This window comes from Xiphophorus couchianus, chromosome 11, assembly GCF_001444195.1.
Source record: "Xiphophorus couchianus chromosome 11, X_couchianus-1.0, whole genome shotgun sequence".
Lineage (NCBI taxonomy): Eukaryota > Metazoa > Chordata > Actinopteri > Cyprinodontiformes > Poeciliidae > Xiphophorus > Xiphophorus couchianus.
The window spans coordinates 3,799,029-3,825,719 of record NC_040238.1 but is presented as its reverse complement, the minus strand read 5'-3'; the positions used below and the strand labels follow the sequence as shown (position 1 = coordinate 3,825,719).

The window sequence follows — 26,691 nt, the reverse complement described above, 5'->3', positions numbered from 1 at the left end:
TCATATACGTTGTCTGTGGTTCTTTCTTTTATTTAGGTTCGAAAGGAAAATACCTATCACGTGAATTAATATAAATTATTAAATAGTAAAGTCAAATAGATTCTTATCCATCTGGAAGTTATGTCTCTTTCTGCATGTATCAAAATAAGCAGGATTACCAATGTGTGCATTTTTGCAGATTTTTTAAGACTTTAATTGTCTTGTTATGGCCTTGGCTTACTCACAGTGGGAAAGATAAAAGAGAAAAGGGGCTCTTTTAAACTCCACAAGTCTCCTTCTAACAATCGTTAGCCCCAAGCTTCTCTGCAGCAGCCTTACACTCTGAAAATTAATATTAATTGATACCCACAAGCCAACAAACGCTCTAAGAGGATACGCCCTACAGCAATCTTTAATGGCTGATGAGAATTCCTGGTGACTTAAGAAGTGAAGAATGAACAGGCTGCAGTCAAGACTTTACTAACATGCTTTAGCTCACAATTGACGCTGACTTCTTTTGAAGATATCCAGTACAACATTTATGAAGAAGGATCATGTTGTAGTTGATATTTTCACTAAATATCTAAAAAAAAACAAAAGAAAAAAACGATCTGGATTAAATCTTTAAATTAGCATCTCATTTTATTTATTTTGGACCTTGTAAAATATGTTTACTATGATTAAACGAGCCCAATATCCTTTAGGTTCTTTAGAAAATTCCCAGCTAAAAGAATTGTGTACTACCATTTTTTTCCTTCAGTGGAAGTCTTGTTTTGTCTCTGTAACAATGCCAATGCTCACACTGCTATGCAACCTGCCACCTACTTTGCTACTTGGCTGGCAGTCTGTCAGATTCTGCCTGTAGTCCCTCTCAGCATCTGTGTCTTGATATGACCAAGTTTACGTCTCAAATCTATACCTTGTATATAAACAGTAATAAGAATGTCTTTTTGAACTGCCACCTAGTTTTGAGTGCAGTAGTCCAGATTCTTTAAAACGTAAAGAATCAAGCTGAACTGTTGTTTCAATGGTGCACAAAGTTTTCTAATCAACTTTAGGGACAAAAGAGCCATGCAAAACCCCCAAAACAAACCCATGAAATGCAAAGTGGCACATTCCCCCCCCCCCCCCCCCCTTTTTCTAATGGATTTTAAAAAGTAAAATATGATAACTGATTTTTTTTTCCTAATTTGTATAGTGTACGTACTCTTTATCATTCCTCATCCTTTTGGCTACAGCCTAAAATTGAGAAACAAAGAAAATGCCTTTTATACAGCATTAAAAGGATGAGCACAACTAATAAAATAAGACAATTCAAAATTAGCCAAATCACCAAAGACACCAAGAAATGTTAAAATATATATAAAGAATATGTTAATGAAAAACTGTATATCAAAAATTTTACTAGTTTTTTTCTTATAGCACACTTTTGATGGTAAAAGGTAAAATCATGTCAATCATGGGGGCTTTGTGGCTCAGTGGGCAGCGTCATCTTTTTGTCAGAAGGTTGTGGGTTTGATTTCAGCGTCCCTCTGTCACGTATTAATCTGTAATCCCATGTTGCTTACCAATCTGTGTGTCAATATATGACTGTGTGCGGTTTAGTGAGAGCAACTGGTTGAGTAAAGCACCTTCACTGGTCAGTATGACTGAAAAAGCACTACATAATTACATTCATTTATCTTGTAAATATTTGGTATTTAAAGTAATGTAATTAGTTTAGTAAGACTGGATTATTTCAGTCGTTTGTGCCTTTTTTGCAGTGTGAATGCAGATCATTACATTCATTTTTTACAAATGATGGCAGCTGAATAACTGCATCCTTTGAAACTGTTCAGACATTCAAAATATGATGATGGCGATAAGCTATGTAGAAACACATCCACCTTTTCCACAACATAAACTCACGGTGGTCGTTAAAGATCAGCCACTCTCTTTTTGTCTCTCTCAGTTTTTGTTTTTTAATTTACAGGTTTCTATTTTCTGGAAGCAAATGCCACATGCTCCACAGCATGCTGTGTGTTTCTATATGTCCTTAAGATTTGGACATAATTTGCTGCTAATTGTGCAACTATATTTATAAACTATATGTCTAACTCACACAATACTAATACTAATGTGGTAGATAATTGCTAACATTTAGCTCCCACCCCAGGCATAATTTGTCCTTCAAGTCTTTCGTCCCCCAAAATATTCCAGAGTTTGTCTGGCATTTGAAATTGACAGATGGACAGACAGACAGATGGACAGACAGACAGATAGACAGAGCATCACATGTTAAGAGAATGAAGGAGTGAATGACTGTGACAGAGAGATACAGAAAGCCCCAATTATTCATCTGCTCATCTCACTGCAGTAGATCCAGCAGGGGGAAGTATTGCAATATTTGGTAGCTGAGCGCCTTCGTGTTACACAATTGTCTTAACTAAAGTATCTTGTTAAGCATCACATTGAGCTGTATGCAGTTGTGTGTGTATCTGAGAAGTAATCACTCATCCAGCGTTGACAAAGCTCCAGTATCCCAATGATAGTCACATGAAGGAAGGGGGAAGCTGTTGTTCCCTTTTTAAAATCTGTGTTGCATTTTCACTGTGTGTCTTCTCTTGTGTGTGTCTGCAAGTCTGGCGCTGTTGGAGGAAAGGTACATAAGGAACAAGGCAGAAAGGAAGCTGTTATAAACCATGAAATGTCTCCCCTCACTTGGGAGAAGATGACATTTTAAAGATTTTGACAAAAGTGAAGGACGCAGATGTTCATGTTCACAGAAGATCAGAGATGGTTATATGGAAATCTTGGGTTTAGATTCACCGTTTTCTCTCACACACACAACCAAATTCTTAATATTAGTATATCATGTTTACATGAGTAAATAGGAATTATAAACAAATTGCTTAATTTAAAGAGGGACTCTAGAGGACAGTTAGTAATGGATTTTGAACCTTATCACTATCCTACCGAATCCACTTCCATTCATTCCTCTCACATGTATGGATTTGTTATTCTTGTATTCTTTGCTTTAGTATTAATTTAGTATTAATTTAGCTTGTTTGCTTTTAAAATAGAGCTGTAATTTAGCGGTACAGTTGCTTTGCCATGATAATAAGACCTTAGTATTTTTCAGCAAATGTCAAATTCCTTCAGGCCTATTTATGCGTCTTGCATTTATTTATTTTGTGACATGAACAAGCAGAAAAGCATGTGCCTTGTTGTCATTGTGCTAGGATGTACAGATGGTGTGAAAATAATGAACTCCTTCCTCCTGTACCTGAGGTCTCTTATGTGATAAACAATAAGTTTATTACAACATCATTACAAAGTTCTCAAAAGCTAAATTATCCTTCAACTCAATTTCAGGCCATAAAACATATTTCAATTTCATTTTGAGGTTAAAAAAAATAATGTTGCTTTATTATAATATCATTACACTATTATGCAAAAAATCTACAATAAGAATTGTCCCTCTAATTTTGTTCTATTGATTCTTTATTGTATAAATAAATCCTTCCCTTGGTTCAACTATTTCTAATTGCAACCAGTTTGAGTTGGAGTTTTGCTCAGTACTTGTGTGACCTGGTTTTGTGTGTTTTTCATTTCACATATTGCAAAAAGTCATAAATTAACAACTCAAATTGTTCCAACAGTTTCTAAAGGCAGCAATAGCTTCAGTCCCCAAGAGCCTCTGTATTTGTATTTTACTCCTCAGTATGATTTGATATTTTTTAAACAATTTTTTTTTTTTACTGATTTTGTTTTCAGCAGTTATGACAAATGTATTAGGTTAAAAAACTGAATTAAAAGATACTGTGTAAATAAAATAAAAACCTTTTTCTTTTAGAAATGGTACTTTCTAAAAGAAACTACCATTTCTGTATATATGTATATAGGCTCCATATATACAGTTGACCCACTGTGAGCCTTGGCAGTGAACTATTTTTCAATATGATGTATGATGTTGATTTATTTTTCTTAAAACAAAACAAATCATTCTTTCTTGATCACTGAAGAATCCTCCTACCCACATTGCTACACAACCCTCTAGCCTTCTGCTCCATTCTCTGTTCCAAATTAGGTGTCAAAGCCAAATCATAACATCGTGTATATGAATTTCTTTCTTTCTTAGGAGAAACCACAGACTTTGGCCCTATTGACACAGCTGTGATATCTAAGTAAAATTACACAGGACTCAGGTTTTTAGAAGGCATGATTGTGGTAACAACTGGTTTACCAAAACATTTTTGAAGAAGACAAAGACCAGCAGTAAAATCACATGAATTATCCAAGTAGTATCCTAAACATTGTGAACACACTGATGGAAGCACAAGGCAAGCTCCAGGTAAATAAGTCCCAATGTAGAGAGACAATTTGGTCTCTGCAGAGTCTCATTGGTCTTTTCCTACTTCAGAGCTGATTGGTAGCTGCTGAGTTGCAGCAGAACTCTTACAATAGACGGAGACCAGCATCACATGAAAAATAGGACGAAAGGTGGAAGAAAAGCAAACACAAACCTGATCCACATGACCCTAGAATTTCCAAAATTCCCCTTCTCCTTCAATTCTCCATTTTCTTGTGCAGTTTTTAAACTAAGTGCATGTTTTAAGGTAACAGTGTTGCATAAAAATAACAGATGTATGTATCTGTAAGTGTTATGCAATGCTGCAGCTGCAATTGACAAATACAGACACCATTATTTGATTAACAAAAAAAGAGTAGTAGCGGATTCAAATTTGTCCAGTCTCAGTTATCATCTGATTCTTCCAACATAACATACCAACTCTACGAGAAATAAACCTGCCAAGGCCAGAAGGGAAAATAAAAGCTAAAGCTATTCTTACAGGTGGAGTCATTGTTTTTATCGTAGGGGTCAATCATCTTGAAATAACTATCAAAATGTTTGAAATATGTGACTACAATTCATTTGTTTTGAGCTTCATGCACTTCTGTTTCAGATCTTGGCTATTATATTTAAATACAAAACTCCACCTGCTGTGCAAACGGAAGAAACAATTCGCAAGCATGAACAATCTATTTAAACAGTTATGGCCAGTAAAAGAAATAAAACTGTTGAGCAAATGTGAAATGTTTACACTGGCAGAGGGGTTTTTTTCTGGCTTGACCTGAATGCTAATGATGTTCTGGTTAGCTCCAGCTCATAACAAGGCTGTGGCTCAGAGGTTAGAAAAGTGAAGAAGAATCTCAGACCTTCCATTGATGAAGTGAAGATAACAGAAAAGAAACCAATGTTTGTGTCCAGCTGAGAAATATGTCCAATGTAAAAGTAAAAACATTTACTGAAAGACTGACATCTATATTTTCACAAAAAAGCCATGGAAAACATGTTTGTATTTTTTTTTTAAGTGAACCACAAAAGTAAGCTTTTTCTCATCAATAGTAAATGCCCTCAGTTATATTTAAAACTTTGTAAAAACAAAGAGTTTGTGTATGTAAAATAATCTCCTTATAAGTATAAATGTGTATGGTTAGATCTCTAATAAATGTCGCTAAGTGACACCATATTCCTTTTAACATTGTCAGTTGCATCCATGATTTTTAATTTTGTTAAAATATCCCACCTATACATTGTAGTTTTGAACATTACAAATGATTTCTGACACTATTTTTGTGCATAGAGGATGGCCGACAGTTATTATAGTGAAAAGTGTGAAGACAAAAAGCAAGATAAAAATCTGTAGAGGTTTTGAATGCTATCCAAAAAAGACATTAAGAAGTTACTTAGATAAATCTATAATGGCTCACAGGATGCAGCAGCCTCACAGCTCTAAATCATATCAAGCATCTAGATAATTGTTCTCACAGTAGAAAAACTACATCCTACTTCCAAGCCCCAGAATGCTCATTTACCCTGCCCCATCTGTCTGAGTGGGGGGATTGGTTAATGCGAAAGGCTTAGGATGAAGTATGAATCAGATGATGGGTTCTGATGATTTAATATCAGCTAAGAAGAGGGAGTTACCGGTTTTATTCTGTGATAAAATGAAGTATAACAAAGCAGGAACAACACAAACAGCAGCACATTTGGCAGTGATGGTTATAGTGACATGACAACATTTAGCCATGATTTATTGAACGTCTACATTTCCGCAGTGAAGTTCACACATTTTTATGGCAACTGTAAAATAAATGTGACTTTTTTGTCTCAATATCACTACAAGGGAAGCGACTGAGAAAATCTTTCTCAAAGTCAGCAGGATCTTTCATTGTTGGGGTCCATTAAGAAAAATGCAATCAGCCAAAGCTTTACATCACTCTTATAAAAAACAACTTAAATTTTCTGCAAGATTATCTCAGTCATATTTTCAGATTGACTTTACTGTGTATTTTAAATGCCCACCGATTCTAAATTGTTACATTTTATATAGAAGTTGGTTTAGATTTCGTCACACTCAAGGTCATGGAAAAAACTTTTTTTTACCTTAAAACATAAATACCCATTTAAAATCCATGCCAAGAGATGCTTTGCATATGTATATTAAGATAAAGTGATTGGACTCAAATATAAGGTTAAGTGATTGGGGTGTTATGGATTATCTATATCTATATTTATTTATGTTTTTATTAGGCTTAAAAATGCAGATAATCAAGTCCAGTTGAAGCAGACAGTCAACATGTTCAAATATACTAAATAGCTCTAAACCTTCCTCTAAATTAACAAATTACTGGATTACTCATCCCCCTGCCTCACACACACACAATTTTGTACACTTGGACTTTACTCCTTTTTTTTATTACATTCAATAATGGATTAAATAATTTAATAGTAGATTAAATAATGAATCTGTATTTGTCAATTGCATAGCACTTTCAGATACATTCAGATAAATCTGTTATTTTCTGTAACACAGTTACCTTAAATTGGTCTTAATTTGTTACATTCAGTTGCAACAAAAAACAAATAAGCAGTACTGCAGAACTTAATAATGTCATTTTAAATGTTTTAATGTGTCATTTTAAACTTTATATTTGTAATTTGTAGCTTTGTAAAAGTTTGAACATTTTTCAAACTAGACCAGAAACTCCAAGTGTTTAAAGAATAAATGTAGATTCAATAATAAGGAAAGTTTAACAAGGAAAAGCAGAAACCTTTAATATATTTTTGTATTCACATGTGATTTCCTAGGAATAACACCAGTCATATCTGGTGCATTCAGCCAGTAATTTGACATGAGATACGATAAAATATAAACTATTAAAGACTGAAATCTGAATTCTATACCGACTATTTAATATGGGGAGTTCAATCACATAAAGAAAGACTACTTAACATGATTTCAAATTTATGTGAAGAAAATGTAATATGATCTGATAAATAATTTAAAAATATTTATAACAACGTCATACAAATCAGGATTTATGAGGTACTGCAAGCAGACCGCATTAGTCCTCATTTGGTCATCTGCAAGTAAGAAAAATGAGTGTGCAGCACCTAATGAATTACTCAGACCTTCAATGTGTGAAGTCCAAATTGACCCTAACATGACGCCAATCAAAGGAGAAAACTGGATAATTGAAAATCTTTAAGATATAAATGAACACAGAATCTCATTAACCTTTTAGAGCAGAACATCAAAAGCTCTAGGTCTTAGTATGTTCACTCTCTCTCTCGTTCATACATTTAGTATTAGAGGTGCCTTTTACTAACCAAAACCTCACACAAACATATGCATCACTATGTTGTATAAATATTGTGTTTTGTCCAGGAGTATAATTCTTAAATTAAATATGAATTTTCTAAATCTGCAAAATACTGAATCTGTAAAAGTTACTAGAAATAAAATGACAGCTAAACTTTGACATTATCAAGCGATATGCCCTAGAGAGGCTCCATTAGTCAAAGATGGGTGAACTGTGTGAAGCCTGACAGTGTGCTTGAGGCAATATTTCAGATATATGTATCAATCTTTTGCTCAGAGCATATGCACTTTGTTTAATTTTTTTCCTGTCAGTTGATAGACTGTGCATAGTCTATCAACTATGCACAGTCTAGTTGCATTATTTAAAATTATTATTTTAACTAATAATAGTTAAAATTATTGTTTTAACTATAATTTTGTACTCAAATATTGTATTATTATTATACTCTAAAATATTAGTACATTTCACATATGCTAGATTTATTATGAAAAAATATTTAAAAATTATTCATCGCTTTTGCTTCTCTGACAATAGTTTTTTTGTAAATTTTGTAAATATGTTTTTCTCATATATATATATATATATATATATATATATATATATATATATATATATATATATATATATATATGGTGTATGTAAACATACCAGTAATGTAATTACTGGTATGTTTACCCCCAAAACCCTAAAATTTTTTAATATATTTTAATTCCGTTGAACAATATACATTTATTTTCTTTTGTTAAATTTAGAGACACTAATATTCAACACAGTTAATGATGTGTGGCATTTAAATATAACGTTTCTTTTCAGTGGGAAAAAAAGTGAAGGCTTCATTATGAGCACAGCACTCAGTAAATTGCCTAGCACTGCTGCGAATGGCCAATGTGCCTGATGTGCACAACGAGATGGAGTACTCCGGCCTTGGGTTGAACAGATGTTATGTAAGGTTCCCAGCAGAGACACAGGAAAAAGTAATGAGCATTGGATAAAACCCTCTCCTATGCAATAAATTTAAATCTAAATCATTACAGAAAATTATTGAGGTAAGCAAAGACAAAACGCTTGATCAAGCAAGACAAGTCTGGTATTTATAAATTTCACACAGAGATGCTAAATCACACTAAAATCTATGTATTTATTGTCCTTTTGAATATGTGATGTATTTTTAAGCTTAGACTCATTAATGTAACCAACAAATTGTCACATTTATTGCCAGTAATCATGCATTATTAGTATTGGTTAATTATATTACTGGCTTTAAAGGTTATATTTCTCACGTAAAATGTTATTTTGATAAAATACTGTAATTTTTGCTGTTTTTCAGTTGGACAGAAACCCTTCTAATGTAATTAAAATAAGGCACACAAACATATTTGCTTGAGAATCAAACCTTTTATAGCTTTCCTAATTAGTTTCTATAGATTTTAAGCACAGAATGTAAGGTATATGGTGACCAATCTATCTTACTGTGGTTTGGTATTTTGCATGCATTAAAAGTAGAAAAATGTTAACAGTTTTTGATGTTTCTGAAACATTTCATTTGGATTGTCTGTTTATCCAGAATTATCATCTATATGATATGCTCAGGGGAAACATTTGGGCTTTATCTGTTATCAATAATCAAACCAAGAAGGTGTTTTTATAAACAAACATGGCATGACAAAATAGCACCAATCACCAAACTAAACTGATAAACTGCAAAAATATTTGTTGCTAAGATAACAAAGTAGGGTTCTGATTCAATCTCTGTGGCAAATTGTGTAAATGGAGACTGAAAGTCCACCTTGAAGTTGAGAACATCAAAGTAAAGAAGATGGCTGAGCACTAAGAAAGTAAAGCTATTTTATTTTATTTTATATTTTTTGCATTGTTATGCTTTGAGGCAATAAATGGATGATACAGAACTTGTAGGATGTTATCTTTCTGATGAGGAAACAGTTATTCATGAGTGCAACTGCTCTGTAATGGTAAAAATATATTTTTGATGGTAAGGTAAAAAAAATACTCTCTAAGTACATCTCTAAGCAGATGCATATTTTTGTATCACCACAAAGTGCATTTGTCTCAACTTGAGGCCCCTGAGAATACACCAGCTCTCAGGAGTCAAATAGAAATATATATAAAAAAAAAACATCTCACAGATTAAATTTTTGCTCTATCCTTTCATTAATCTGCCTGTAAACCCCAACAGTTTTCCCTTTTGGGCCTTTCTTTTGCAATCTGTAGCATCTGCTATGATGACTTTGGATTCGTTTATATTTTTTGTTTTGACAAATCTGTAACCCTAAAGGAACCATAAAAGCTTTGGAAATAATACAAGAGCGCAAAGCTGAAATTTGCTGTGATCTACCTTCGGGAGAGGAGATAAAACCTGCCTAACATCAAGCTTTCCAAATAAAGAGGCCATGAAATCAGCCAGTTACATTTTTTCATAATCACAGCAGAGAGGTGAGTTACTGGCAGGCGCCTCACAAACCCACAGTCCAGGAAAATGTGTGGAAACTTTTTAGGTAGCATGTGAATGAGTTTCAAGGCAAAAGGGGTTTCTGAATAATCTGAATGACTGGTTGAGCCTAAACACAAAAGATGGCTACTAGAATGAAAATACAGATGAAAAGGTTTAATGATGAAAATAGTTATCCCTGATTCTGACCAAATGTATGTAAACTTATGAATGTTCTTTGAGTTTTGGAGTTTGGAGGAATTTGGCAAATAGAAATAATTTAGGTAATTCTAGCTGATCTAAAAAGAGAAGTTTGGCCAGATTTAACTTCAGACAGTGAGAAAATGTGCATGTGTCTTCTTATTTGGTTTATGTTAATATCTAGTTTCAATTGTATTAAGATAAAATAAAGTCTGAAAAGTTAGACCAAGTCAAAATATAAAACTGTAGGTATTTCTTAGTTATGATTACCTTGTGAAGACTTAGCAACTTCCCAAAAAATTCTTTGAGTTTTTTTAATGTGTCTAAACAAGAAAAAGTTACATTTACAATACATTGCGAGAATGTTACAAGCCTTTAACATTTGTATTTCCTGCTATGACAAAAAATTACATCTTCAAAGAATTCAAACCCAACTGTCAGGTCTAATATCTAACAAACCGTTTTGTGTGTTTTCTTGCATTCACTGCACATCCCACCCACTGCTATTTATAACTTTCAGACAGATGGTCTCACCTAATCATCAAACATGAACTTGACTGCTGAATCTGCAGCTGAAAGGTCTCCAGTCTATGTGGTAATAAATCAAAACCATTTTCTTGAGTGTCTTTACAAAGACGTCTGTATGGTATGAACAACCTAATTATTTCACCCAGGATGCAACTTTTTCTCTTTGAAGTTATAACAAGAAGGTTTCAGTTTTGACTGACTTTAGGGCATATACAGTATATATATATATATATATATATATATATATATATATATAGATAGATAGATAGATAGATAGATAGATAGATAGATAGATAGATAGATAGATAGATAGATAGATAGATAGATAGATAGATAGATAGATAGATAGATAGATATTCATTTGTCTCTATCAGAGGCTACCAGAAATCTCAAAGCAATCTTTAGTTTTGGAGTTTTGAGGGATTTGCCAAGATGATGTGCTATTTCTTTATTTTTCTTTTCTTTAATATTTAATGTAAGAAATAGTTTCAATTTGGGGATTAGTACACCACAAACATTTACAACAAAACCCCTCCCCCTGCAAAAATGTGAATGTTATTCTGAGTTGGCTTAACCCCATCATGTTATTCACACCCACTAGCTTTAGTGCTAACATTTTTGAAGTGCTTACCTTTTTCAGGTATTTTCAGAAAACATTTTGTTTTCTTAGCATGCAGGTAAAATATTTTCTACTATGGCTACAAGAGCCAAGAACATTTGCGAAGCCGTTTCTTTCATTTAACCAATTCCATTTTGATGTTCTTTTTTGTTTTCTTGGCTATTTAGATCATCTATATATAATCAAGAAATGTAAAAAAGCAGCTTCCATTTCTTCAGAAACAAAGAATCACTAAAGTCAGCATGTCTTTAGTGAGACATAGTTTATGTTAGACATAAACTATGTTAGACATAGTTTATGTCTAACATAAACTATGAATAGTTTATGTTAGACATGATTTCCTATACAATAAAAAGTACTCAGGCCACGAATAGTTTTATTGTTGATATTAGCAGTAAAGTTTTAGGCTACTCAGCAAAAAGACAATCAATCAATCAATCAATCAATCAATCAAATGTTATTTGTATTGCACTTTTCAGCAACAAGGCATTTCACAGTGTGTTCATAAAAACACAAAAATACAAAGTCACAGAACACAGTCAACAATTAAATCTATATTTTGTCAAGTGCCGTCGTTACACAATTGTTGATTAATGTTTCATTGATTAGGATTCTTAAGGAATTCTAAACAGGTGGGTTTTTAGTCTAGATTTAAAGGCTCTTGGTGTTTCTGCTGTTTTGCAATCATCTGGGAGTTTATTTCAGATTTGTGGTGCATAGAAGATGAAAACGGCTTCAATTTGACCAAAAATCACTTATTTTGCTGAGAGTAACTAAAAGCAAAGACAAAATACCTATTCTAACCATAGTTTGTGGTTATTGGGTTACTATGATTGTGTTTGTAATAAATCTTTTTTAAATAAATAGATCAAATGTATCTGAACCTGAACTACATCAATACATCAGTGAAGAAGGAAATGCTTTATGTCCCCCTTCATGGGCGTCTCATTATCATCAGAGAGCACCAAATGACAGCTGGACACTCAAGTACTTATGGAATCCTTTCTTATGGAACTTTGATCAATTGCACTGCAAACCAACTGGCTGTATAAAAAGGCTTTTGAAAGTTGACTTACAGCAAAATAGACATGGCACTTTCAGGTCAGGCTCTATTTTAGATATCAGTTTTATTTTTGAGGAATATCACACCATAGAGAGTGCTTTCTCATGTTCACATCCAAAAGCTTTAAGAAAAATCTGATGTGTGTTTGCCAGGTTCAATAAATAAAACATCACTTCATCCAGGATATTTTGCATAATTAAAAAGTTATTTTCACATTTACTTATGTTCTGATGGTTCAATGATAGGTTCACATTATGAATGTCTTGGAATGTACTGTGTGTTTTCTCCTGACATTACATCACTTTGGACAGAATGCCAGACTGTTCTTCACATCCAATAGCGAATACAGGAGATCATTCTGCTCCCACAGCTTGATGCTAACAGAGTAAGGCTGTAATGCCATATGTGTGGGTTGTAAAGCTGGAATGATAGTGGAACTGGGTATCTGTGCATTCAGCATTGCATTAAAGAAGACTGTACTTCCCCCAGCTATTATCTAAAGATGACACAAGATATCATGGCTGCCCAACTCACACATATGACTTTGTGTGGAGAGAAAATGGGTGTCAGTAAGGATGAGATCATAGTGAATCTTCTAAACAGAAAAGTCATCAAACTATCATTTGCAGACACAATGTCCTAATTGGCTGTAAAGTAATCTATGTGATTATGAATATCAAAACCTCGAACACATTTAATGGGCTTTCATTTAAATTTCGCTGTTTGTTTAAATTTTATTACATTTTATGCCATTAACAGTCAGTTATTCAGTTTTGTTTAGTTGCACTTCTAAGCTCATTATATATCCATCCATGATCTAACCATGTCCCAATCAACACAATTTCTTTTTCTCTGGCAACTTGTTACGGCCCGGCTCGGATGGCCGCAACAAAAAGTAGGGAGGACACGGCAAACCCAACGGTTTTTAACCTCTTGCGAGGCATTTATTAAAAAACACAAGGTGTCAGCTGTGCCAGCGCCGCCTCTGAGTCCGGATCTCGTCTGCTACTGTTGTCAGCCAGCCACACACACCGATTGATGGAACGGCACTCCTTATATACCATCCAGGTCTGGGAGGCACCTCCCACAATCAAGGACCTAATGGAAAAGCAGCCCGCACTATACAGCAACACCGCAGAGCCGTCACACAACTGAATACAATTTACTTAAAGAAAATATGTTAAGTACAGTTGAAATGATCTGATCATTTCAACTGTACTTAAAATACTGTACTCCTTGAAACGCTTTAAAAAAAGACTGCAAAAAAAGCATATAGCATAAAACATTTTTGCAGCCTCTTACTCACTCAGTGTAAATCCTATTTGTAAACTGAAGTTAGTAGAGCTACTGCTGCTTCAGCATAGCAAAGGATTGGATAATATTTTATACTCCCATGTTCATGTGAACACTTTGCTGGTGGTTCCCTTCTTATTCTAACATGAATCACAAAGACATGGATGAGCAAGTCTGGTGTGGAAGAACTTGACTGGTGTGCAGAGAGTCCAGATCTAGCCCTGAAAGAACACCAGTGGGAGAAATTAGAGCAGAGATTTTAAAGCAGGCCTTCTCGTCCAACACTAGTGTCTGACCTCACAATTACGCATCTGGGAAAAGTAAACAGAAATTTCCAGAAATACAAAACTGTGAATGCTGTTATTTAATCAATACAGAAAGCTCTCATAGGTACATTTCACGGCGGCACCAGAACAGAACAGATTAGTAAATAAAACCCAACTGCCTGTCTGTGGAGCTGTCCATGGTGCTGAGGCACGATTACAATCAGTACACCTAAGTTTATATATATATATATATATATATATATATATATATATACTTCCGCTTTCTGAGACCGCGCATGTGTTGATCTGTGCTGCAGCAACGTGCATCAGTTCCTTTCTGACCCCGGCGTTAATCTGCATTCATTCTGAGGTTCCAAGCTTTTCTCCAGTGCTCGCTGAGTGTTTTATTACTCGAGGCTTCGTCCTCTGTGGTGGGTCCGTAGGCCCCTTCTAGGCTGTCGTACGGGACACAGACACGCAAAAAAGCAGACGAGCTGCACCGAGTCGGGCTTGCAGACTCGCGTCGATTTAGTTCTGCCTGCTCGCACTTCGAGTCGCGTCGTTTCGTCCGTCTTGGGTTTAGAATCGCAGAGCCGCTACTGTCAGCCTACGTAATGTATCGCTAAGAGGAAACACAGTAAATAGACGGAGACGTCCATCTGCAGAAAAGAGGAAATGAAGACGCTGATGACGGCTTCACCGAAGGCAACCTCTAGATGCTCAGTAGCAATGGCGAAGCCTTCCCTCCCACTGAAGCGGTTACTCTGGGCGTTTATTGTCTTTAGTCTATCTCAAAGGTAAGCTATTAAAATGCACATTTCCTTTCAACTCGTGAATCTATGTCGGCTCTGTGAATCTGCATATTTCTAGTTCCATCTGCACACAGCAATGCATGCCTCCTCCCATTTAATACCACCCTACTATTTACGGATTTCTAAGCGATGAAAATTTTGATAGGGTATAAACCCGGTGGGTATTTTAATGTTTACTTTCATATACCTGTGGCTTGAAACGAAACGAGCTTTAATAACCTCATCAACACAAAGATTGAAATATTTTTATTTACTGAAAACAACGTATGGAACATCCACATAATGATACTGAGTGTAAGATTTGTTACTGTTTAATCTTGTGGTGAAATGTCTCCTGCAGATTCTCTCTCAGTATGTCTCCGGTTAGAAATAGCACAGTGGAGGCTAAGTTGGGGGAAGCTAAAGCTACATAAGCTCTCTTCAAGGATCAGGTCTATTTCAGGAGTCAAAGCTTCCTTTATAAACCCATGTGTCAGATAAGCCTCAGGTGAAATATTGGACAACTGTCAGCTTAATTTAAGAACTTGAGCATTATTGAGAGCTTTTATATTTTTTATCTGAAATAAAAAAAAATCAAAATGGCAGACAACCACACAGAGAACATAAGAGAAAGGCACAAACACACTAAGAGTGATCCTCAACATTTTTAGTGCTAATTTTATCTGTACTTCAAGTGTGGGTGATTTTTCTTTTTATAAAATAAAAGCTGTGTGCCAGTTAGTTCTTTCCCATGTGCAGAGAGAGAGAAAAAAACAGCTGATATTTTTCTCCTCCCATCTTTTCCTCCTGTGCTGCTTGAAGAGTGAAAAATGGAGGCAGATAAATCAGTCTCCATCACGTTAATCACAACCTCAGGGCTCCTTGTCCAACCTTTCCTTTGTCAGGCCTGTTTATTTCTAATTGTGTGCATAATTAGTGTTCATAATGCATCAGGGTAAACACTACACTCTTCACATTTACATCTGAGGTTTTTTTAAATGAAATTTAGACATTGTGCATGAAGAGTTCAAACACCAATAGTTAATTCAAATCATACCAAAGGTTTTTCCAGTTTACCTAAAATAGTCATATGGGGAAAGATATTTTTAAATAAAAGTCGCACATTATATCAAACATATTTCATTTTGACAATGGAGGTCCTGCAGATGATTTAATTAGCAGTTTTGTTTGTTTCCTACCCTTTTTTCATAAAGTTAATTATGATTCATGTAGGAAAGCTCTTACATAAGACATTTCCCAAGGTCTGCATGCTTTCAGTGTGATCTATGCCACTTTGTGACTCACCAACATCTGCTATGTGCATTGATGTCAGACTGCATTATGATACATGGACCTCAGTGCAAGTCCAGATATAGATCAAAGCTGCTACGCAATGCTGGTTAAGAGAACCAACAAACAAAATGCAGGAAATGTGTTTGGACATTGTTTCATTTATCAGCAACAGATTATGATTTATGGGTCATGAAAACATTGATGTCATGGGAACGCATCCTTGAAGAAGTGACCAAATTTTTATTTTCCTGTGTGATGCTTCAAGTCATTCATAGTTGGAAGAAGGAAATTGTGACGTAGTTCCAATTATATGTAATTTCCAATCATATAATTGGAAATTACATATGAGAATTGTTGTTTACCTCCACCTTTGATTTATGTTTGGGTAAAGGTTACTTATATGATTTGCTTTTTTCTAAGCTAATGTTGTCCTGCTAGCAGTAATTGGCAAGTTTGAAAAGGTGTTACAACAAAATATCCAAATGTTGTTTATGTTTTTAATATATTTATTTAAAGCTATTTTAGGCGATAAAGTTGCAGAGTAATAATATTTTTTTGTATTATATTTCAGAGAAACAGAGTGATTGAATTATCAGGAGGTTTTTCACACAGACAATTGTTTGCAGTTCATATATACAGTGCCTTCTACAATCAATAGTTTTACTTAAGGAGAAGTGTAATTTGAGTATGTTTATTCACTATGAAAAAAACTCTCACTTTAGCCATTTATACATTTTTAAGATATGTGCACAATTAATTGCACAAGCGTGGTTGTTAAAATGTTCATATGACCTTAGAAGGAAGTTAGTCCTGAAGCTTTACACTGCTGTCTTATTTTCATTTTCAAACTTCAACTGTGAAGCAGACTGGCTCACATTACACTGTAGAATTTTTAGGTACAGCAAAGTGTTTCTGGTTTGACTCAGCTGTTGCAAGTTTTTATGTTCTGTGGCAACAAAACAAGTGTCAACTGTCATCCATTCACTACCCTGCTTGGCAGTTGGTATGAGGTATCTGTGCTGATATGCTGAGCAGAGTTTTGCCCAAGCTGTGCCTTATGGCTACATATCACAAACTTGGTCAAATTTGTCAAAGCTTGTTTCCTTGATGTTCTTTTGTTTTGTTTTGAATATTTTACAGCACTTGTGGCTTTTGTTTATTCAGAGCATGACAAGAAGAGTGCCCAAGAGATAAAAAGAGATAACATGCAGTGAGTGGCCCAGGGTTGGGAATCAAACCCGAAACAGATGCATTGTGGACTGGAGCCTCCATTTACTATGTGCCTGATAAACCAGAGTCCCCCAAGTTGCCTTGTTTTGGCATAATTCCAGATGTAGGTCAGTTATCTATAGGAAATTTCACTGCTTTTCAGAGACAAGAAGTTTTCTTCTGGCAACCTTTCCACAGACGATTCACCTAGTCGGTCCATTTTCATTTTCCTGACATGAAGCCCTGCAGCAGGTTAAATGTAGTTGCTTTGGGAGACCGAGGGAAGATTCTGATCCCACCACAAATATATCAGTCCAAATCAAATAAACATAGGGAGTTTTTTTTGCACTTAGGACATATTTTTACGTTCATAAAGATGAACTACAAATGATTGTGACAGACTTTTAAAATTCTGACCAAATTGTTACAATTTACTTCATGGCCTGACTGACTACTAAATACCTTTTTATAGAGCAATTTTGCATTTTTTATCTATTTTGTTGTATGTCTGAATGTTTATGTTTCTCTGGAAATTCATAAAAAATAGATCAAATTAATAAGTATCATATTAGTGCATCCCTTGCTGTTACAGCTGCAGTATGTCAGCATTTCATTTATTTTTCATTATTGAACAAGAGGCAGCATAGTGTCTAAGCTAAAAATTAAAATATAGAGATGACCAGAATTAGTGTTTGTTTGGTTTAAGTTTGCTTTAGCTTTTACCGGCCAATACCAATTTTAGATGTGTGAATGTTGCCTCGGTGTTGCTGTTGAGCTCCCTAACCTGTCAGTGGAAAAGTCAGATTTGTGTCAGGTCGCCCTAAAAGGCAGCTTAGGCTTGGTAAACTGTATCATGTAGCCATGTTGTCTGAAGTAAAATGGAGGACAGGTGTGGGAGAGATTAATCTAAAGTCACACATATTTAATCACTGATGCAGAAAAGTTCCATGTCAATGTTTGGTTTGTTTTTTTAAAAAATATGGTAACTTTAAAAATAATATCTGATATAGAGAAGAGTTACAAAGTTACACACTCTGGACATTTAAGTAGACACACCTTTTAATCACCAGGAACTAATTAATCAGACATTGAACAATCGTTAAGCACATTTTCTGGAAATGTTTTGTCCATTTTGTCAGTATATCATTGTACAGTTGCTGGCTGCACGTCATTGATCCATGTGTTTTGTTAAACCGCATCTCAAAAGTCTTTCTGGGGTGGAATCTTGTGACTGTAGAAGCTATTGGAGTACAGTGAACTCATTGCTGTGATCAAGAAACCAATCTGAGATTATTTGAGCTTTGTAATAAGATCCACTAACATGGATAGTGGATGAGACGATAGCTTATAGAAGATTGGTACACTGTGGTTTTAAAGGGATTTACATCATCAGTTTGGATACCCAGGTAGACTGTGGCATTTAAACAACATTCAGTCACTACTAAGTGGCCTGAAGTGTGTCAAGAACTTTACACTTTACAGAAGCAGCCCAAACTATTGAAACAAGACAGGAAAGAGCTATGTTTTCATGTTATTTACTCCAGATTCTGATCCCACCATGAATATACCAGTCCAAATCAAGACTCCTAGAACCATGCCAACTTTTACCAATTTGTTATTGTAGAAGCTTGATAAGTTTGTGAAAATCATAACCTAATCTTCTTACTCTTAACCGTCGGGAGTGACACTAAGTGAAGTTTTCTGCTTTGTTCAACATGGATATTTTGCATACCTTGGTTGTAACAAGTAGCAGTTTGAGCCGCTATTACCAAACGACTGCCACTCACTGGATTTCTTTTATTCCTCTTCTTTAGGTCATTATCTGTAAACTTGAGTGATGGTTCAACATGAAAGTTCCTAAAATTATCAGGAGAATCCATCTTTGTCCCAGAGAAATTATCATCTCACACCCAGAGCTACAAGCTAATATTCAAGATATCATAAAGCTCTTTGTTTTGTGATTCTAATGCATGGTTTGATCACTAGTATGTCTTTTCTACCCAGTCTAAATGCCAAAATGCAGTGTGTTGCTACAATTTGATTGGCTAATACAATATTTGTGTTGTCTTTCCTTCCAAGTGTGTTTAAACTTGCTAAAAGAAAGTTTAGCAAGTTTAGCAATATAACAAACCCGGTTTGTTATATTGTTCCTGAAAAAGTGAACCCAGAACTGGTGAATGTTGTGCATTTTTGTTAGATTTAGTTTCTTTATATTTAAAATAATACAGACAACCAGAATGTGAAGTGGTCGTCATAGAGCCGTTTGTTGCCATGATCCAACGACATTGTTCTCATTTTTATCTCTGCAAACGAAATCACTGGCTTACATATTCATATGTATAAACACAAATACACACATGCAGCTCAAACTTGCGCTCATGTAGCTCAGTGCTCTTTTTCTCTCTGTGTAACTTCAGGTATCAAATTAGTAGGCAGACCCTCATTTCTGTCGGCAGTGGAGAACACATGGCTCGTCCTTTGATCCGGTTATGTTTGGAATATTTCCATAAAGAGATGCAATTCAACATGAATATTAAAAAATCCAGCTACTTTGAAAAACTGTAGATATTTTTCCCTCTTGCAACCCTGTCTGTCTCCTCTGTCTGGCTGTTTATGCTCACCTAAATAAGTCAATCAAGACTTAATGTTTTAGGTACTCATGTTACAGTGGAAGTTGATGGCTCTTAATGGCATTTAATGTAGTCTAAGGAAGACTGTTGGATGACACACAATCCCTCATTTATTACCTGAGAACATAAGAAAGCCATCTGTCTCTGTGCTTTTCTGTGAAAACCTTCACCATTTCTAAACTTTTATTATTTTATACTGGTGTCTCTTTTAGTTCTTTAAGTATAAATTATTTTGTAAGGGTTTCCTTCTATGCAATATCTCCCTGATATGTTGGGATGGTGGGCAAGTTCTTTGAACCCCAGGGCTTTCAAGGGTTATTTTCTGCATTACACTTAAGATGAACACATCACCTTCTCATTGTACAGTAGAATTGATTGGATCTTGGGTTCTTTGAGTTGGTTTTGGGTTTTTGTTAATTTCTGTGGTCTTTCGTTGCTTTTCTTCGATTAGATCAGCACTTTCAGCACTTGTACACTTCCAACATTTTGGGGGCCCTGATGCACCTGAGATATTCACAAACAAGTTTCTTAACACTGTTGTCTTGAAACGCTATCATTATTTTTTTTAATTGAAATATATATTTTATTGCCAGTTGTATGTTATAAATGCTTTCATTCAAACTCTGGGACTGACAGTGAATGGTGAACAAATTTACAAAAAAACAAATGCAAAATTATGTAAGATGACACAAATGTGCTTTTTAAACTTTGCAGTTTTGTGTTGACATCTTAAACTATATTCTGAGGGATCAGAGTGATCTGATGTAAAGACATTTATTGGATTTTAAATTTTGTGGCAGTCCCAAACTTCACACTCATTAATGTGAACAAGACAGTCTGAATAATGGCAGTGTAAAGGATAACCAGCAGCTTTTGTGGAAGGTAGATGAGGTACTGTTTCTGCTGGGAATTCCTCTGAACTGTGTCCATCTGTGAGGACCAGAGAAAAAGTGGCATCTAAAAACCGGTAGTGATCTCCAGTAGAAAATGTTGCTGTGGAGGATAGTGATGAGATTGAGTGTAGGGGGTGTTTTAGTCCAACGTGATCTCACACCAGTCATCACACCAGTCATCCCAGTGTGGGGGGTTGGGCTCCTGTACTTATCGAAGTTAGGCTGGCTCCTCCAAACTGCTGCCCCACTGCTGTAAGCTTCTTTGTTGTGCTTGTTTTCCTCAGATACAGAGTTAACTGTAGTTTATTGTTGCTCTATGTGGCAGTGATCAGGTTCTTAGTGTGCTTATATCTTTTGTGTGACAGATAATATGTTGTCTTTATTTTGGAATTCATTTAAAATATTTGCTCTGCGGAAATTCCCAATAACAGAGATGAGAGAGTCTGGGTGTTTTTTTTCTTGTCATTGGCTATCAGGTCAGTGAGATGATTCTCAGCGTCTGATATGCAGCATTGTGGTGAGACATAAACACCAATAGAGCAAATGAGGAAAGCTCCCGCTGGACAACAAAAGATTGGTGCACTTCCTTTTATCTGATAAATCCTTCATCTTACTGTTGCGACACCTGGAAAATCAATAATTCAGAGAGAAAAATGTGAATGCTACCATCAACCCTGAGTCTTGCGAATACTAAAGCCTCATGATACATGTGTAGGGTTGCTTCTTATCTAAAAGAGTGTGATGCTCACTGTTCTGTCTAAGAACACTGCCATGAATAAGGAGTTATCAGACATGTTCTTTTGGAGAGAATTCTTCCAACATTCTGGGCACAGATTGTTGTATTTTTGTGATTTGTGTGTTGATGAGCCACTCTTTCACAGTGTAGAAGAATATAGATCAAAAGAATAATATTTAGTTACTTGAGTCAGGAAATCTTAACACTGTAAAGAAAATGTTATCTATTCTTAACAACAGGTTAATAAACAAAAGCAATGTAATTAACTTAATGCCATAGCAGTACATGGATTATCTAGCATGCTGTAAGAAATTACTAAATATATGAAGAAGATTTAAAATAAGTTTTTCACATATAGTATGCGTATTTGCTTATAATAGCCTTTGAACCTTTTTAAAATCTGTTAAATATTTTTTTGCATACCATGGAGACATGTAAAAGTATCTAAAAATATTAGAGCTGCAAAATAGAACATTTTTGTCCTTGCCAAAAGTTTTGGCTGCATATTAAAATCCGCTCTGGGAGTTGTTGTGGGAGGTAGAAAAGTTGTATTAATTAATTAATTTGTTAAAGTTTAAGTTTATCTTTTTGCTAAGCCTTGTTGATGACTCATTAATGATATGATATAAGGTCATATCATTATTGCATAATAATGATAGGTCAGGTTTGACCACCTATCTTCAGCTGGTTTGACCTGAAGATAGAAATTTACCTACCGCTCTCTAAGTAACGTCAACTAGAGGTTTTTTTATTTTAACTCAGAAATTAAAGTTCATTAAGTTGATTTAACAAGAGACAAGCTGGCTAAACATTTTTTTTTAATTCTGATGTAAAACTTGCAAGATTTCTTTGACTTAGAGTAGAAGTAAGTAGACACAACTAACTGCAATTGAAATATTTTATGTTCTTCATCACAGCAGCCTCTTTTTCTTTTTAACACAGCACAATATTATGTAATGGCTTTTAAAATAACAGCAAATTTTGCACAAAAAAGTCAACATGTTGATGTTATATTTTTTTTATAATTTTTTTTGACAGCTGTCCTTCCTTATAAAATCACAACCTGATCTTAGAGGTGTAAAGAGGGGGTTACTTAAGCTGATCAGATAGCTTGGTGCTATTTAAAGTTAAGCCAAAAAAGAAGCTCTAAAAATGCCTCTGTCCCTTGAGATGCTAAAATATGTCATAGTTCAGTGGATGATTTTGACCATCTGCTTGGATGAAAACAGATTCTCCATCAGGTCACTTCCATACAAAGATAATGGCTAGTTATATACGATGAATTTGTGACCCAATGTTAACATTTAATCAGTCTTCCATAAAAGTTGTTTTGTTACTTTTCACTTTAAGAACAAATGGTATAAGTATATGTAAGTATAGCAAAGGCATAACGTACAATGTGCAGCATATGCTAAAGACAGATATAAAATGAAGAACATTCATGTTTAGGAGAATTGTGTCACTGTGATCGCTTTGTGCTCCTAAGTTTCTGTCTTGTTTTAAAGGATCGAGACAACAGACATTATAAGGAAACCTGCAGAACATGACTGCAGCATTTTATATACTTAGTTTCATGGGATAAAATAAAAACAGCAAAGGGATTTCAATGATTTTCATTTTGTCTCTGAGTTGCTTTTTTTTATCACACTTTGGCTGAAAACAACAAATACTTTATTAATCCCAAAAGGAAATTAAACGTTGTTGTAACTCATTAATTTATATTCTTCAAAGAGTTATTGAAGATGGCGATGGCTGTTGGCAGGAAAGATATATGCTTGTTTGCCTTTTTAAAGCATTCACCAGTAAGGTGTATTTTTCCTTCTCTCTTCCCTGCAGCTCCCTCCAGAATGATGATGATGATGAGGTGTCTAACAAGACGTGGGTGCTGACTCCCAAAGTGTATGAGAGTGATGTAACACACATCCTAAACAGCCTACTAGATGGCTACGATAACAAGCTCAGACCTGACATTGGAGGTATGGAGTGATTTTTTTTTTCTCTCTCTTATTTTCACAGTTAATGAAATTATCAGTCTGTAATCAAGCATGAGCAGAAAAAAAGAATAAATCTTTTAGAAGTCATAAATTGAATCAATATTTTGTTTATGTGATTATGAATGTTGATAAGTAAATGTATTATTAATGAAGTTATTAATAAAGTTAGAGTTTCTTTAGTTGAATTGGGGTACCACCAGGCTATTACATTATTAGCCAAAGATGCCAGTCACCCATGAAAGAATGAATTCAGTGTTACTGAGCAGTAAACACTCCTCACACAGAGACAGAATGATCACAGACATACTTGTCTGAAAATTTATTAACAAAAGAGCAATTTTGCAGTTGAAAGATTGTGTCAATAATTATGTGCTAACTGAGAAAAACATGAACAGACTTCCAAAATAAAAAATATACCTTCAAGGCTAAGAGAGACCAGTGAATCCTTCAAATGTGTGACAACAATCACACAGCATACATTCAGCAACTCTTCAGTGAGAAGCATTAACCAACATATAAAAGAAAAATGGCTAAAGAATTTTATCTAATTAACAAGCCCAGACATGTGTGGGACAATGCTTGGGGGTCTGGCAAAAAGCAAAACAATTAATTGGAATCACTCATTCTGGTCCAGCAGGTAAACTGGTGCACAGCTGCCCCGCTCTGGCAGACTGAGCGGTATCGTTGGGTTTTTAAAGACCGAAGGGAAACCACCCATCGACGTTCACCGTATTGGCTTTAGTCGACTTCTGGATTGGTTGGACAACAAAGGGATTGACACATCTAAGTTTTGACTAAGCACACAACTGATCTTAAACTTTCTAGCTCATCCTTTGAAGATTTTAGAAAGTCCTCTTTCCTGCCCAGGAGGTTGGAAGAAAAATAATCCACATGTGACTGTGTGCCTTCCTTTTGGGCCTGTGACCCCAAGGCTAAGGCAGGGCTGGTTGGTTGAGAGCTTATGTGCCTATTGTGACATCTGGAATGATGATCTCCAGCACTTCAACAAATGCTGTGAGATTCTGTCCAATCAGTTTGTTTTAGTAATATAGTGGCCTAACAAATCAAACAGCTTCCAAATCAAGTTTGTTTTGAAAACTTGAAGTTCTTGAATTGTAACTATTCTCAAGTTAAAATTCAGAACCATGATGAACAAAGAATCAGTTCATCATGGTCCTGTAAGCCCGCAGACAAGTTGCTCATCAGTTAAGGTCAAGCACTGTAGGTGTCTTCTGTTTGTTCAAGCTCCAGAAATGAAACAACATTCCAAATTCACATGAACTAATTCATAATTACCACATGCTCAGTGGTCAATGCCACTGTGTGTTGAGCTGTGACAGATAGCCTGGCTATTTATAAAAACATTTACCAGTGTTTGTGTTTATGCGTGTGTTATGGTGAAGGAAGCTGTTCATCATGGTCCTGTAAGACCGCAGACAAGTTGCTCTCTCTCTTCACTTTGACAGACAGCTGAGGAGGACTTGCTTGTCTGCATGTGCCTATCACATCCATCTGTGAGAGCAGCACTGGGAGATGCTCAGTATCCCTGAATGCTTGATTCATGAGGCAGCATTCCTGGGAAATCTGGCTAAAGACAGAAGCTGTCACACACCATCCTGTAATGATAAAGCCCTGTCAGTCTACTCTGTTTTGTTTTCTGTAAATTATGCATTTCTACTGAAATAATTTCCAGCCTTTTCTAGCTCTATGAAACCTTTAATTCTCTAATTATGTCTTACCTGCATATGTTCTGTGCTTTCTACCACAAGCTTGTTTATGATTTTGAAAGACTTGACAACTTGGTGCAGACATACAGACATTTTTAATTTTACACACAGAGTACAGGTACTTCTGATCACTTCAGTTAGATAAATGTTCCCTGATTTCAAAACTTTTGCTGAAGTGGTGTTTGTAATTCCAGTCTCCAGTGTGGTAGCAGAGGGCAGATTTAACCTCAAGATGAACATTAAAACAGCAGGAGAAGTCGTCTGTCTGAGACAAAAGTTCAAAACTTCATGATATTAGAATCTGCAGCAAGAGACATTTGATAACGCACAAGCTGGTGTGCAATTCAGGTCTATGCAAACCAGGAGGAAGTTGTGAAACATAGTGTTCAAGTTGCAGCAGATGAATTGCTCATTATTTAGATGCAATGATTCAATTTTGGAGAAAACATTGCATACTGTACATTCATCTGCTTAATGTGTTTTATATATATATATATATATATAAAAAAAAAATTCCCTTCTCACCCACCGCGGGTGGTTCTTATCCTCTGAGCTCGGGTCCTCTACCAGAGGCCTGGGAGCTTGAGGGTTCTGCGCAGTATCTTGGCTGTGCCAAGGACTGCACATTTCTGGACTGAGATGTCTGATGTTGTTCCTGGGATCTGTTGTAGCCATTGGTCCAGTTTGGGGGTGACTGTCCCGAGGGCCCCGATGACCACAGGCACCACTGTGGTCTTCACCTTCCAGGCCCTCTCCAGTTCCTCCCTGAGGCCCTGGTATTTCTCTAGTTTCTCGTGCTCCTTTTTCCTGATGTTGCAGTCGCTTGGTATTGCTACATCTACCACAACGGCTTTCCTCTGTTGTTTATCCACTACGACAATGTCTGGTTGGTTCGCCATTACCATTTTGTCTGTCTGGATCTGGAAGTCCCACAGGATCTTAGCTCTGGCGTTCTCCGTCACCTTTGGGGGTGTTTCCCACTTTGATCTCGGGGTTTACAGTCCATATTCTGCACAGATGTTTCTGTACACTATGCCTGCAACTTGGTTATGTCGTTCCATGTACGCTTTCCCTGCCAGTATCTTGCACCCTGCTGTTATGTGCTGGACTGTCTCAGGGGCCTCCTTGCACAACCTACACCTTGGGTCTTGTCTGGTGTGGTAGATCTGGGCCTCTATTGCTCTGGTGTTTAGGGCCTGTTCCTGGGCGGCCAGGATGAGGGCCTCTGTGCTGTCCTTGAGTCCAGCTTTTTCCAGCCATTGGTAGGATTTACTGATATCAGCCACTTGAGTTATTTGCTGGTGGTACATCCCATGTAGGGGCTTGTCCTCCCATGATGGAATCTCTGGCACCTCAACCTCCGTTCCCTGTTG

General features: G+C 35.7%; 1 protein-coding gene across 4 annotated transcripts in view; it reads left to right on the top strand.

Annotated features, from left to right (window-relative positions):
* The first annotated feature begins 14,328 nt into the window (after positions 1 to 14,328).
* gabrg2 (gamma-aminobutyric acid type A receptor subunit gamma2) overlaps positions 14,329 to 26,691 on the top strand; it is a 44,507-nt gene continuing 32,144 nt past the window's right edge. For all 4 annotated transcript variants that reach the window (XM_028031740.1, XM_028031739.1, XM_028031738.1 and 1 more), the window contains exons 1-2: positions 14,329 to 14,842; positions 23,434 to 23,573. In XM_028031740.1, the coding sequence (XP_027887541.1) occupies positions 14,721 to 14,842; positions 23,434 to 23,573 (262 nt within the window). In that variant the 5' untranslated portion in view covers positions 14,329 to 14,720. The remainder of the gene's footprint in view (positions 14,843 to 23,433; positions 23,574 to 26,691) is intronic.